This window comes from Tuber melanosporum, assembly GCF_000151645.1.
Source record: "Tuber melanosporum whole genome shotgun sequence assembly, scaffold_2, strain Mel28".
NCBI lineage: Eukaryota > Fungi > Ascomycota > Pezizomycetes > Pezizales > Tuberaceae > Tuber > Tuber melanosporum.
The window spans coordinates 411,731-424,096 of NW_003298863.1; the positions used below are offsets into that span (position 1 = coordinate 411,731).

General features: G+C 48.2%; 1 protein-coding gene across 1 annotated transcript; it reads left to right on the forward strand.

Annotated features, from left to right (window-relative positions):
• Positions 1 to 249: 249 nt before the first annotated feature.
• On the forward strand, positions 250 to 10,859 carry GSTUM_00005507001 (translational activator GCN1; the record flags this gene model as incomplete). The annotated part of the gene is made up of 11 exons (XM_002837656.1): positions 250 to 271; positions 2,197 to 4,838; positions 4,903 to 5,023; positions 5,080 to 5,277; positions 5,328 to 7,045; positions 7,097 to 9,392; positions 9,445 to 9,600; positions 9,660 to 9,741; positions 9,823 to 9,967; positions 10,136 to 10,330; positions 10,512 to 10,859. 11 exons carry the CDS (start codon positions 250 to 252, stop codon positions 10,857 to 10,859), a joined length of 7,923 nt encoding a protein of 2,640 aa, XP_002837702.1.
• Between the last annotated feature and the right edge of the window lie 1,507 nt (positions 10,860 to 12,366).

Sequence of the window (12,366 nt, forward strand, 5' to 3'; positions counted from 1 at the left end):
CCGCACATGATTTTCTACCCTCTTAATCGGGTAGTGGATTGCCCTTATTTCGTACTAGGGGAGCTATATTTTAGTTTGGGTAGAAAATGGACCCATACGCAAAAACTACAAACCTCTTAATCGATACCCTCTTTGTGCTAACGAGTTCCAGGCTCGCGCCATTCCCCAGCTTGCATGGCCACGGAAGGCAAATTGTAGTTATCTCGTTAGTGTCTATGCGTAGAGCTCGTCCTCTGCAGGTCACTTGAGATGTTCCCGGATCCTACTGCATGTAGGATCTTGTTCGCCCAAATTATACATTTTGGAGAGATTCCTCGCTTCTGCTTGTGTTCGATCGACCCGCAAGGGGGTTACTTAACTATCTATATGTGACATATCGATGGAAGCATTTTCCATCAGGTTCCACATCTTTCCTTCAGTCTCGCCGATCCCACCTTGCTTTTCACTGCAGTTTCGCCTCCCTTGCCCTTACCTCAGCTCCAGCTTCCTTGCCAATTACCATGACTTCGTCGACATCCCAAGGCTGTCCCGAATGTTCCGCGAGTATATTCTCAACATATCCATCCGAGTTTCCTTCTTTCTTCCGTGGGCTATAGGTTTCTTTCTGCGAATGCAAGAGAGCTCGGGATGACCCTTGGTGGATTATGGGGTGTTAATCAAGTGTGTCTGACCAAAGAAAAACAAGGTCTATTGTGTCATGGGCAGTTGGCGGCGCAGTGGGTATACACAAATATCGTACAGTCCCTAGGCAAAAGTGTTCGTGAACATGCTTAGTCACGTCTCACATTCTCACGGGCTCTTTTGCCTAGAGACTGTAAACTAATTTAGAGCTATTGATGGATCAATACCTTGCCTGTGATGTCCGAAACCCCCTATGGAGATGAGTCACGACAAGGTTTCGTCCGTTAGGACCGGATATTTGTTGTATCACCAATTTGGTGTTGGAATATCATAAATTTTTGGTCGGCTGTGGGCACCGGTAATGCTTCGTTGGAACAGGGATGAAGGGAAGGGCAGAAAAATGTTCAGCGTGAGTTTACTGTACTGTACAGTACTGTACAGCCAAGTTGCTGCTTATTTTATCGTAATGCTCGAACAGTGGCAGACCACAACAGAGAAATTCTGTCGTAAGCCAAGACACCAAATTTCTTATGCTGAGCCACAAGTGATGTTGAACTGAAAAGTTACGTCGAACTCTCAGGCACTCAGTAAATTATGAGCTGGCGAGAAAACGAGAAGCTGGGGGTTGTGATGACATGTCAAAACCTTGGCACGAGTAGTGAGAGAAATAAGAATGATGTGAAGTTCCAGTGTGGAATGTAACTCACCTTCAACTATGAGAGGCCTGTTGACTTCTGTAGGAGACCAGTTGGTTAGGCCAGTGAAAGAAGAGTGTCCTGGCCATTTCACCGGAAAATAAAAGGGAGGGGGAGGTTGGGAGAGAGAAAAGACCTTAGGTAAAGGTTCCTCGCGTTCTGATGATGAGGACCGTCTGATAACAAATTTTCCTGTAAAGCAGTGGAGATAAGATCGAATTTCCCGCAAAATTTTATCAGATCGTCATCAGACTGCTCTCCTCATCAGACTGAGTAGACTAAGGCTCTTTATTCGATAATACGAGTGGCGAGCTTGTATGAAGCGCTCGGGTACGCACAGACCTCTTGACATATATTTTTCCAACCCCTATCAAATCTCTGTTATCGAATAGGGTATCAGTAAATTACCATACTTCTTGCCTATAACGAGTGCAAGTGCCTGTAAGATGTCTGACTGCCAAGTGAACGCCGCAGGACCCATAAATAACTGTAGGTAAATAACTTGACCCGTAGCCTCGTGTGTGATACAGCAAACCCCACATTCCTCCTGGGAATTTGCCCCACTAAACACCACGTTCACCCGCTGGTTTCTTTTCCATCTTATAATTCATTTGCTACGCAACCCAGGTCGATAGCTATCGTATCTAGACGACAGATCCATCAGCCCTCCTAATCATGGCCGAGTCCGACGCCAATAACAGCTCATCCCGAGAAGGGAGCCCAATGGTTTTGTCCGTGATGAGTAGTTCTCCCAAAAGACGAGTCCACGAATTACATTCTCTCGCCGAGCGAATACAGCGGGGTGGTAAGATTTCGATTCCAATTTACCTCCAGACATTTCGTGCTTGTAAAATACAGAAATTGACGCGGCTCTAAACAGACCTTCCACAGGAAGAGTTTTCGCTCGTCATTCAGTTACTTTTCAAAACGCATCCATACTACCACGATCGGAACTCCCGGGATGCTGTTCGGAAGTGCTTTCTTCAGATGTTTGAGTCAGAGGCGCTTTCTAGCGCATACCTCAGGTATCTTGTCGCTGCCACCAAGAACGAATCACAGAAGGGCGGGATTGCCCCTTCCAGCGCTTTCGTCTTACTCGAGTGGGCCTCCGTTATCATATCCCAGATATCCAAGTCGCTGGAGATCTTCAGCACTCACATCAAAGATCTACTGGTTGTGCAGGTATCATTACTAGAATTGTGCATTGGGTCACCACATGCGAAGGGCAGTCTTAAAAAGTCTGCACTCACGGTCGCTAGGCGTGGTCTGCGGGCAGCTTTCTCGACGAAGAATGAATACGAGGCTATTATCAAGACGATGGTTGAAGGCCTCACGGCGAGGGGTTCCGCATCGACACAAAAGAATGCGCTTTTACTAGGTGTTATTAGCGGGGTTTGCGCTAGGGTGCCAAAGTTGAAAGAGGTATTGGAAGGCTTAAAGAAGAGAACTTACGAATTCTACGTCAGAGAACTCATCATGTCAAGGACCCCCATTCCACAGTATATATCCGAGTCACTTCGTGATTATTTCCCAGAATTCACCACCCCTGAGGAGTTCAGTGCCGAGTTAGTACCTGCATTGGATAAGGCCCTTTTGCGGTCTCCTGAGGTTGTGTTGAATGGTCTGATTACCTCGCTTTTTAAGTCGCTGTCACCAACAATTGATATATCTAAGGCATTGGCTGACAAGTTATTGAAACCGCTATTATCTTCGATCAAGTCCAGTAACGTCAGCATTCGTAATGGCGCTGTCCTTGCATTCACAACCGCCATGGAGAAATCTCTTGAGGGTGATAAGCAGGCGATTGGCGAAATCACAGATGAATTGGTGAACCCGGTGAAGACGGGAAAAGTCACAGCTGCGGATCAACGCGTGTTATATGCTACCATGATAGAAACACTATCTTTGTCCGACCATGTTGGCGGAAAATTTTCTGCCAACCTTGCTGAGATTGCCATCAAGGAACAAAACGAGGCGGTCCTTCTAAAGCTATCCTCTGCCTTCTTTAATTCCTTAGCCGGAGAACTCAAGAAAGAGATCGAGCCAGCGAAAGGTGTGGTTGATGCCATCAACAAAGGGTTAACGGATAAGCGACAAAACTTCAGGCGGACATGGATCTTGAGGATTGGAGACTGGATTTGGAATATGGAAGAGACACCAAATACCGTCACTATAAAATTTTGTGAAAACATTATGCAAAAAATAGTGGATAACTGGACAGAGGTGGTAACAAACCCACTACCTGCAGCCCAGACTGGTCTCGTTACAGCTGGTTATGTTTTCACAGCCCTTGCATTGGATAAGATGGCGAAGTGGGATAATGAGAAGATAGCCTTGATAATCAAAAAGGCAGACATAGTCAAACAATGTCTCGCCACAACACCAAAGCCATCATTTCTCTTAAACCACAAAGTCTACTCTAAGCTCACACAGGTTGATGACCAAAAGTGGGCGATAAGGGCGCTAGAAGCTACCGCAGATAATGTAAAATACGAAGCCAATCACGCAGATGCATGGGCCCTAGCCTTCTTGTACCTTCTCTGTGCCCACAACTCTTCACTCGAGATCCGAAATCAAACCGTGTCTGCTCTCTCCTCCGCTTACCTTCACCACCCAGAGACTATCGGCAAGGTTGTATTGAACGGGGTATGGCAATGGCTGAGAAAAATCGAAAATCACGAGAAAGACAATGCCCCTTCTGCTGCTAAGACCGGAGGAGCCTATATAGGCCTTGCTATCCATGCAATCTGTCTCTCAGACAGCACGGCAGGCAGAGGGCTTGGAACTGGGACCACGCTCGAGGAGGAGATGGTCAAGAATCAGCTTGTCAATCTTGCAGTTGTTACCCATCACGAGCTTATGCCAGGCGTTGATTGGATCCGCCTTTGCCAGAAGACTGGAGTTGACCCGGGGGAGCTGGCGAGTGAGAAAGCTGCGAGATTGGTTGGTGAGATTAGAATATATACGGGTTTAAGTGGGAGATCCTCCTATATTCGGGGAGCTGCCCTGAAGTCATCAGCAACATTGGCCTTCGTGGCGCCCGCTGCCATTACACCCTTGATTGTCCAGCTATTCACGGACGATCTTAATCCGGCATTGTTAAAGGGAATTGGTCCTCAAGAAGCAGCAATCTGGAAGGCTCCGCCAGGCGTAGCCTATGTTGATGTTCTCTCTAAACCCAACGCCAGTGTCAGACAAGAAAAGTCAAAATATGCAGATACTCTGAAGTGGGAAGCAGAACTTCGGGCCCAACTCGCACAGAAGAAAGGTGCCGAACGTAAGCTCACCGCCGATGAAAAAACAAGGGTGGGAGAGCAGGTGGCAAAAGAGGCAGTAGTTCGGAAAAATGTGGAAGAGGTTAATCTCAAGTTGAGCAGAGGTATAGGCATCATTCGGTGCCTTGCTGAAGGGCCGCCTACTGCCGTAGAGATGTGGATGGGCGCAGCGGCGAGCGCAGCACTTAAGGTGATGGAAGCCGGAGCCGGACTGATTATTGGTGATAGTGGGGTCAAAGCGTACCTGGTTTGTTTGCACCCAAATTTCAACCCCCACCCCCATAATAAACGGCGAAGCTTATCAATCACAGGCCAGCGCGGAACATGTATCATCTAGACTCGGGGCTCTGAGGCCATTTATTGGTATCGCGAGTCTCAGGGCGTTGAAAATTAGAGAATTATCTCCCGAGGTACAAGAGGAACCACTCGGAGGTAACACCACATACTAATCATTTCTGAGAAAGTGCACCCGCTGACTTTAGTCCTAGTTCTTGCAACACGTCTATTATATCGACTTCGCTTTACCGGAGAGCAGCGCCCCTTCGATACCGTCTCGCTTGTTTACTTACTATCCTTCGTTAGTTTAATTTTAGAGAAAGGAGGTGTAGGTGCAGCAGAAGCGTCAGAAGAGGCTGACGAACAAATTGTACTCGCAATTGAGTTCCTATCGTTCCATACAGAATCATGTATGTGGTCATTTCACCCTCTGTAGGTCATCATAATTAATCTGTGATAGGTGTCGACCCCAACATTCCTCGCGGGAAAATATTGAAACTTTTGATCAACTCTATGCAGCGATATACTGCACACTATAAACCAATCAAGGATTGCCTTCTTGATCTGTGCAGATGTATTTCCAGCTCAATATCACTGGATGAGATCAAAATCCTAGTAGGCGGTGTTATTTCACAAGAAGTCAATGTTCGGACGGCAATCTTACAGGCTATCGATGCAGAAATTGATCTCACAGATTTTGACTTTTCCGAGGAGCTTTGGTTGGCCTGCCACGACGAGCTCGACGATAATATAGAACTAGCAAAATCAATATGGGAGGAGAACGTCCTGGAAGTTCACGAGGATTCTGCCCGAAAAATTATTCCATTTTTGGAATACATGGATAAATCACTAAGAGCAGCGGCAGCGAGAAGTTTAGCGGAAGCTGTCAGACAATTTCCCGATGTTTTCTCGAATATACTTGATACCCTACAGGACCACTACCGCGAGAAGGCCAAACCTATTCTTCCTGTCTATGACGAGTTCGGTATGCTTAAGAAAGTCGATAACCGCGATCCCTGGGAGTCCAGGAGTGGCCTTGCACTTGCTTTCAAGGAGCTAGCACCAATCTTCGCCCCAGCCAGGCTTGTGGGATTTTGTGCATTTCTAATTGAAGAGGGGCCGCTCGGCGATCGAAACCACGCTGTCCGAGAAGAAATGATTGAAGCCGCTACCGCAATCATTGCAGCCCAAGGCGCCGCCCACGTAGAAGAACTTATGGAAGTTTTTGAGCAGAGCCTAGAAGGACCTGATGATGGATCAGAGCTTCGTGATAGAATCAACGAAGCCGTTATCATTCTTTATGGTGCTCTTGGAAGACATTTAGGAAGTGGGGACAAGCGGATACCCGGCGTCGTTGACCGACTACTGGCCACACTAAGCACCCCAAGCGAGACGGTGCAGTACGCAGTTGCGGAATGTCTGCCCCCACTAATCAAAGCCTCGAGGGATAGGGCTCCAGATTACCTCAAGAAATTACTAGACCAGATATTTACAGCTAAGGCTTACGCTGCACGCAGGGGGGCCGCATATGGCCTTGCTGGTGTGATCAAAGGACGGGGTATATCCGCGTTGAAGGATTACAGGGTCATGTCAACGCTTCGGGGGGCAGTTGAGAACAAGAAGGAGCCTAATGCACGCCAGGGTGCCCTTTTCGCTTTTGAACTCCTTTCGTTGATCCTTGGGAGGCTGTTCGAACCATACGTGATCCAGATACTGCCACTTTTGCTCCAGAGCTTTGGAGACGGTGTCATTGATGTTCGGGAGGCTTGCTCAGATGCTGCCAAGGTCTGTTTCTCGAGCTTAAGTTCGTATGGTGTCAAAGTCATTCTTCCGGATCTATTGGAAGGTCTTGATGAACCGGCATGGAGAAGCAAGAAGGGCGCTTGCGAAACCCTCGGGGCTATGGCCTATCTAGCACCTCACCAATTGGCTATTAGCCTTCCCGAGATTATTCCACCATTAACTACTGTCCTGAATGATTCGCATAAAGAAGTTCGAGCAGCCGCGAACCGAAGTTTGAAGAAATTTGGTGAAGTCATCAGCAACCCCGAAGTCAAGGACGTAGTGGACGTTCTATTGAAGGCGCTCAGCGATCCTACAAAGTATACGGATGACGCCCTAGATGCCCTTATGAAAGTGTCGTTCGTGCATTATCTAGATGCTCCATCGCTGGCATTGGTAATTCTTGTTTCAAACCGTTTTTTATCGAGTGACTGACTTATGATGCAGATTGTCCGCATCCTGGAACGAGGCCTTGGGGACCGATCTGCCACAAAACGGAAGGCCTCTCAGATTATCGGCTCTTTGGCACATCTTACGGAGAGGAAGGATGTCATGGTTCACATCCCCATTTTGGTATCTGGCCTGAAGCAAGCAATTGTCGATCCGGTGCCCGCTACAAGAGCCACCGCTTCGAAAGCACTCGGATCACTTGTCGAGAAGCTTGGCGAGGATGCTCTACCGGATATCATTCCTGGTCTTATGGCTACTCTCAAGTCCGACACTGGTGCCGGAGACAGATTGGGTTCTGCGCAAGCACTCTCGGAAGTTCTCTCTGGACTTGGTACCCAGCGCTTGGAGGAGACTCTTCCAACGATTCTCCAAAATGCCAACAGCTCGAAACCATCTGTTCGCGAGGGATTCATGTCACTGTTCATCTTCCTACCAGCTTGTTTTGGAAACTCCTTCAGCGCGTATCTCAGCAAGATTATTCCACCAATTCTCTCTGGTCTTGCGGATGATATCGAATCTATTAGAGAGACCTCCCTGCGCGCTGGCCGTCTATTGGTCAAGAATTTCGCAACTAGAGCTATCGACCTGCTGCTGCCCGAACTCGAGGGAGGGCTTGCAGATAACAATCATAGAATCCGTCTGTCCTCCGTTGAGCTAGTTGGGGATCTTCTCTTTAACCTTACTGGTATCAGTGGTAAATCCGAGCAAGATGATATGGAGGCAACCGGAGAAATCGGAAGCTCTCTCCTTGAGGTCCTCGGTAAGGAGAAACGCGACAAAGTTCTTTCGGCACTCTACATATGCAGATGCGATACATCTGGTCAAGTTAGACTTGCAGCCGTTGCAGTTTGGAAAGCGCTTGTGGCAAGCCCCAGAACACTCAAGGAGTTGGTACCGACTCTCACTCAGTTCATCATCCGACGGCTCGCGAGTTCGAGCGCAGAACAAAAGGTTATCGCTGGACAGGCACTTGGAGAACTTATCCGAAAAGCTGGCGAGGGTGTGCTATCAACCCTACTACCAACACTAGAGGAAGGCCTTCGCTTCGCTACTGATACGGATGCCAAGCAAGGTATCTGTATTGCCCTCAAGGAAGTAGTCAATTCTACGTCTCCCGAGTCACTAGAGGATTATGAAACTACTCTAGTATCCGTTGTACGAACAGCACTAGTAGATGCAGACGACGATGTGAGAGAGGCCGCGGCAGAGGCGTTTGACGCTCTTCAGAAATTCATTGGCAAGAGGATCGTCGACCAAGTTCTTCCCCATCTCCTCAGTCTTCTCAGGTCGGAGGACGATGCAGAGCACGCTTTGGCGGCACTGCTCACATTACTTACAGAACAAACTCGTTCCAATATTATTCTGCCCGTCCTCATTCCTACATTGCTGGCTCCCCCGATTTCACACTTCAATGCTCGTGCACTTGCATCACTCGCGGAAGTTGCCGGCAGCTCATTGAACAGGAGGCTGCCTAATATCATGAACTCACTGATGGACAATATCATTGCCTGCCAAGACGAAGAGCTGCTGGTGGATCTCAATGCCTCCTTTGATTCAGTCCTTCTCTCGGTGGACGAGTACGATGGTCTGAACACAGCAATGAACGAAATGCTGAAATTAGTCAAGCACGATGATCACAGAAAGAGAGCGGCTGCCTGCGGGCACTTTGCCAAATTCTTTGCGGAAACAGACGTGGACTACTCTAAATATACCCAAGACTGTGTCCGCGTGCTACTGATCTCCTTCGATGACCGTGATACACAGGTGGTGAAGAACGCCTGGAGCGCCCTCAACGAGCTAACCAGGAAGCTCAAAAAGGAAGAAATGGAAGCCCTCGTATTCTCGACCAGACAAGTCCTCCAGCAAGTCGGTGTTCCCGGAGTAGAATTACCAGGTTTCTCTCTACCCAAAGGAATCAATGCCATACTCCCCATCTTCTTGCAGGGCCTAATGTATGGAACTCCCGATCAGCGAACTCAATCCGCGCTAGCAATATCAGACATCATCGACAGGACCAACGGCGAATCATTACGTCCTTTCGTCACCCAGATCACCGGGCCATTGATTCGTGTCGTTTCGGAGAGGTCTGTGGATATCAAGGCCGCGATCTTACTAACCTTGAATTCGTTACTACAAAAGATCCCGACGTATTTAAAGCCGTTCTTACCCCAGCTGCAGAGAACCTTTGCGAAATCCCTGGCAGACACATCGAGTGAGCTTTTGAGAACCAGGGCGGCCAAGGCTTTGGGAACTCTTATCACTTTGACACCTAGAATTGATCCTCTGATTTCCGGTCCGCTTACCCCGAGATATTGTAGGGATTATGACTAACTAATCCATTACAGAATTGGTAACGGGAGCAAAGACACCTGACCCCGGTGTGAAGGATGCCATGATGAAAGCCCTCTACGAAGTCGTCAGCAAGGCTGGCGGGAACATGAGTGAACCATCCAAAGCATCTATACTCTCACTCATAGAAGACGACCTCGACCAGGACGACGGTAGTACACCTTTACCACCCCCCCTCTCCCTATATCTACCAACTTTACTAACTTATCAGACCGCATGGCCATTGCCGGAGCCCGCCTATTAGGTGTCCTAGTACCCCATCTCTCCCCAGGCGATTCCAGCAGAGTGATACGGTAATCTCCTCCTACCATTACACAAGGAAAAAGCACAAGAGAAAAAAAAATACGATCTAACCTCTCCATAACCGCCCACAGAACCCACGCGGTTTCGAACGCCTTCACAAAAGCATCGGTTCTTGGCCTCAACGCCGTGCTTGTGGAGTCGCCTGCTAGTCTAACCGAATCCCCCTTCTTTGAGGAGACGCCGCCGATTATCTGTCAAGGAATATCACACAAGAACGTATGTTTTCCCTTCTTTCCCCTTTTTTCTTCTCTTTCCCTTCCTTTCGTACCCCTCCCGCCGCCCCCACACACCTGTCGCCCGCTCCCTCGCTCCCTTTCCCCAGTGTGCAAGAAGGATAGTCTGGAAGAAAAGAAGGAAAACTTATGAAGAAATTACTATACACAGCCCTTCATATCAGACAACTGCGTTTTGGCCGCAGGTAAACTCTTGATATCCTCGGACCTGAGCAAGTCCTTCGAGACAGCAAAGAACATCCTGGAGTCGCTCACACAAGCCATAAAAAGCCCTGTAAGCGCATCGACAGATACAAAACGTCTGGCGCTAGTTGTTATCCGAACTGTCAGCCGCCTACAACCAGAAGTAAGCGCCCTCTCTTCCCCCCACCCTACCCCCCACCCCAATCCATTCATAGAAGAAAAAAAGGAAGGAAAAAGGCACCATGCATCCCATTCACACACAACCTTCTAAATAAATAAATAAATAAACATGCAAAAGCCTAAAAACTTACACTCTTATCTCCCTTTTTTAAAACCCCCTACAGATGATCAGACCCCACCTCCCTCTCCTAGCGCCCGTGATCTTCTCCTCGGTCCGGGACATGGTCATCCCCGTCAAGCTCTCGGCAGAACAGGCATTCATAGCCATCTTCCAGGTAGTCCAGCAGGGCGACGCGGTCTTCGAGAAGTATATCGGCACGGTGGAGGGGCCGCAGAAGCGCAGCATGCACGACTACTTCCGTCGCGTGGCGATGAAGCTAGCTGCCGCGGAGAGGGAGAGGAACGAGGCGGGCGGTGCGGGACTGGGCTTGAACAGCGATGAGGAGGAGGATATGAAGGAGATTATGAGCGTTGGGCGGGCCGATAGTGATGGGTGGGTGAGCAATGATTGATTAGGTATAAGTTAGCTAGGGTTGTGATGATGATGATGATTATGATTATGATGATGATGACGATGATGGGATGAATCCCTTTTTTTTTTTTTTTTTTTATGCTATTCTCGCCTCCTCCTGTAGCCAAAAGTTTGGCTCTTTTTTTTTTTTTTTCCTTTGTTTCTTCTGGAAATCATAGCGAGGTTCTTCTTTTCTTCTTCCTCACCTTTGTGGTAGGGTGAATTTTAAAATTTTGTAGCATCTCTCTATCCGTGACCGTATCACACCATAAACCGCCGGTACTGTACAGTGCTCGAGTGCAGAAGCGTAGTATGTAGTATTCCCCACCCAAAAACGTCACACAAGTCACCCATTCCACTCAGGTAAGCACAGATTGAGGGTATCAGTCTATCATGAGCACAATGCAACAAACCGTATCATACCACTACAAAGGCCCAAAGAGAAAAACACATATCGGTAGAAAAAAAGTAAACATCAAACCACATCGTACAACTTGCACCATACCGGTACGAGTACAATCTTAGGACCAACCCCCCCCCCGAAAAAAAACCCCCTTGAAAAAGAAAAAAAAGAAAGAAAAGAAAAAAAAAAAGAAAGGTAATCAGTCAAAGCTACCGGTATGCAATTCTTATTCTATCACATCATACAACATTCAGGTATTCAGGCATTCAACCGTTGTGCTTTTTCATTCTATTCTTTTCTCCAACAGATCCGAGTCATAATCAATGAACCGAACTCACGCCGCACCAGTCGGGACCATTAATCTATAAACCAACAACTGCGAGCCAGGGCCAGGTTAACGCAGCATGAAATATAAACACACCAACTCGGCGGGCATAATTTCCGCCGCCGCAGCTACTCATCGCGCCGCAATCGTCCTTCCATTTCCGGTCCGGTATAAAAGCCCAATGAAATAAAATCAGGCATGGATTAGATGGTACGAGTAGAAATGAAGGGATGGAAGGGTCAGGCCCTTTTCGCAAGCATGTTATCCAGGGAGGCACTCCCACCCCTGAAACTCAAGACAGGATATTTACTCTCGGCCAGTCGCTTCCCCGCCGCAATGGATTCGAGAACCCTAAAGTCACGGGCATGTCAAGTCAGTTAATTACATCCAACCAATGCGGAAACAAAAATAACCGGTCAGAATGAGGAGGAAGGAAAGAAAGAAACAAAGATGGAAATTTTACCATTCAGCACGCACGTATCTAGGACCATTCCCCTTCTTCATCAAAACCTCCTTCTGTAACTTTCCCGCCGCAAGCCCCCCCCCAATACCCCCACCACCACCATTACCAAGTCCACCATCAACAGGTCTGGCCAGGACAACATGAGTGACCCTCTTCCGGCTCATTCCCGTTGTCACGGCGGCCCCGTTCGCAACGAGCACCCTCTTCAACTCGACGTCCGAGATCAGCGGGGCGGTGGATCCATTAACGTATATCGTACATCCAACGAATATCTTTTTCCTCCTCTCAACCTCGACCCCAACCCCATCCTCCTCCCC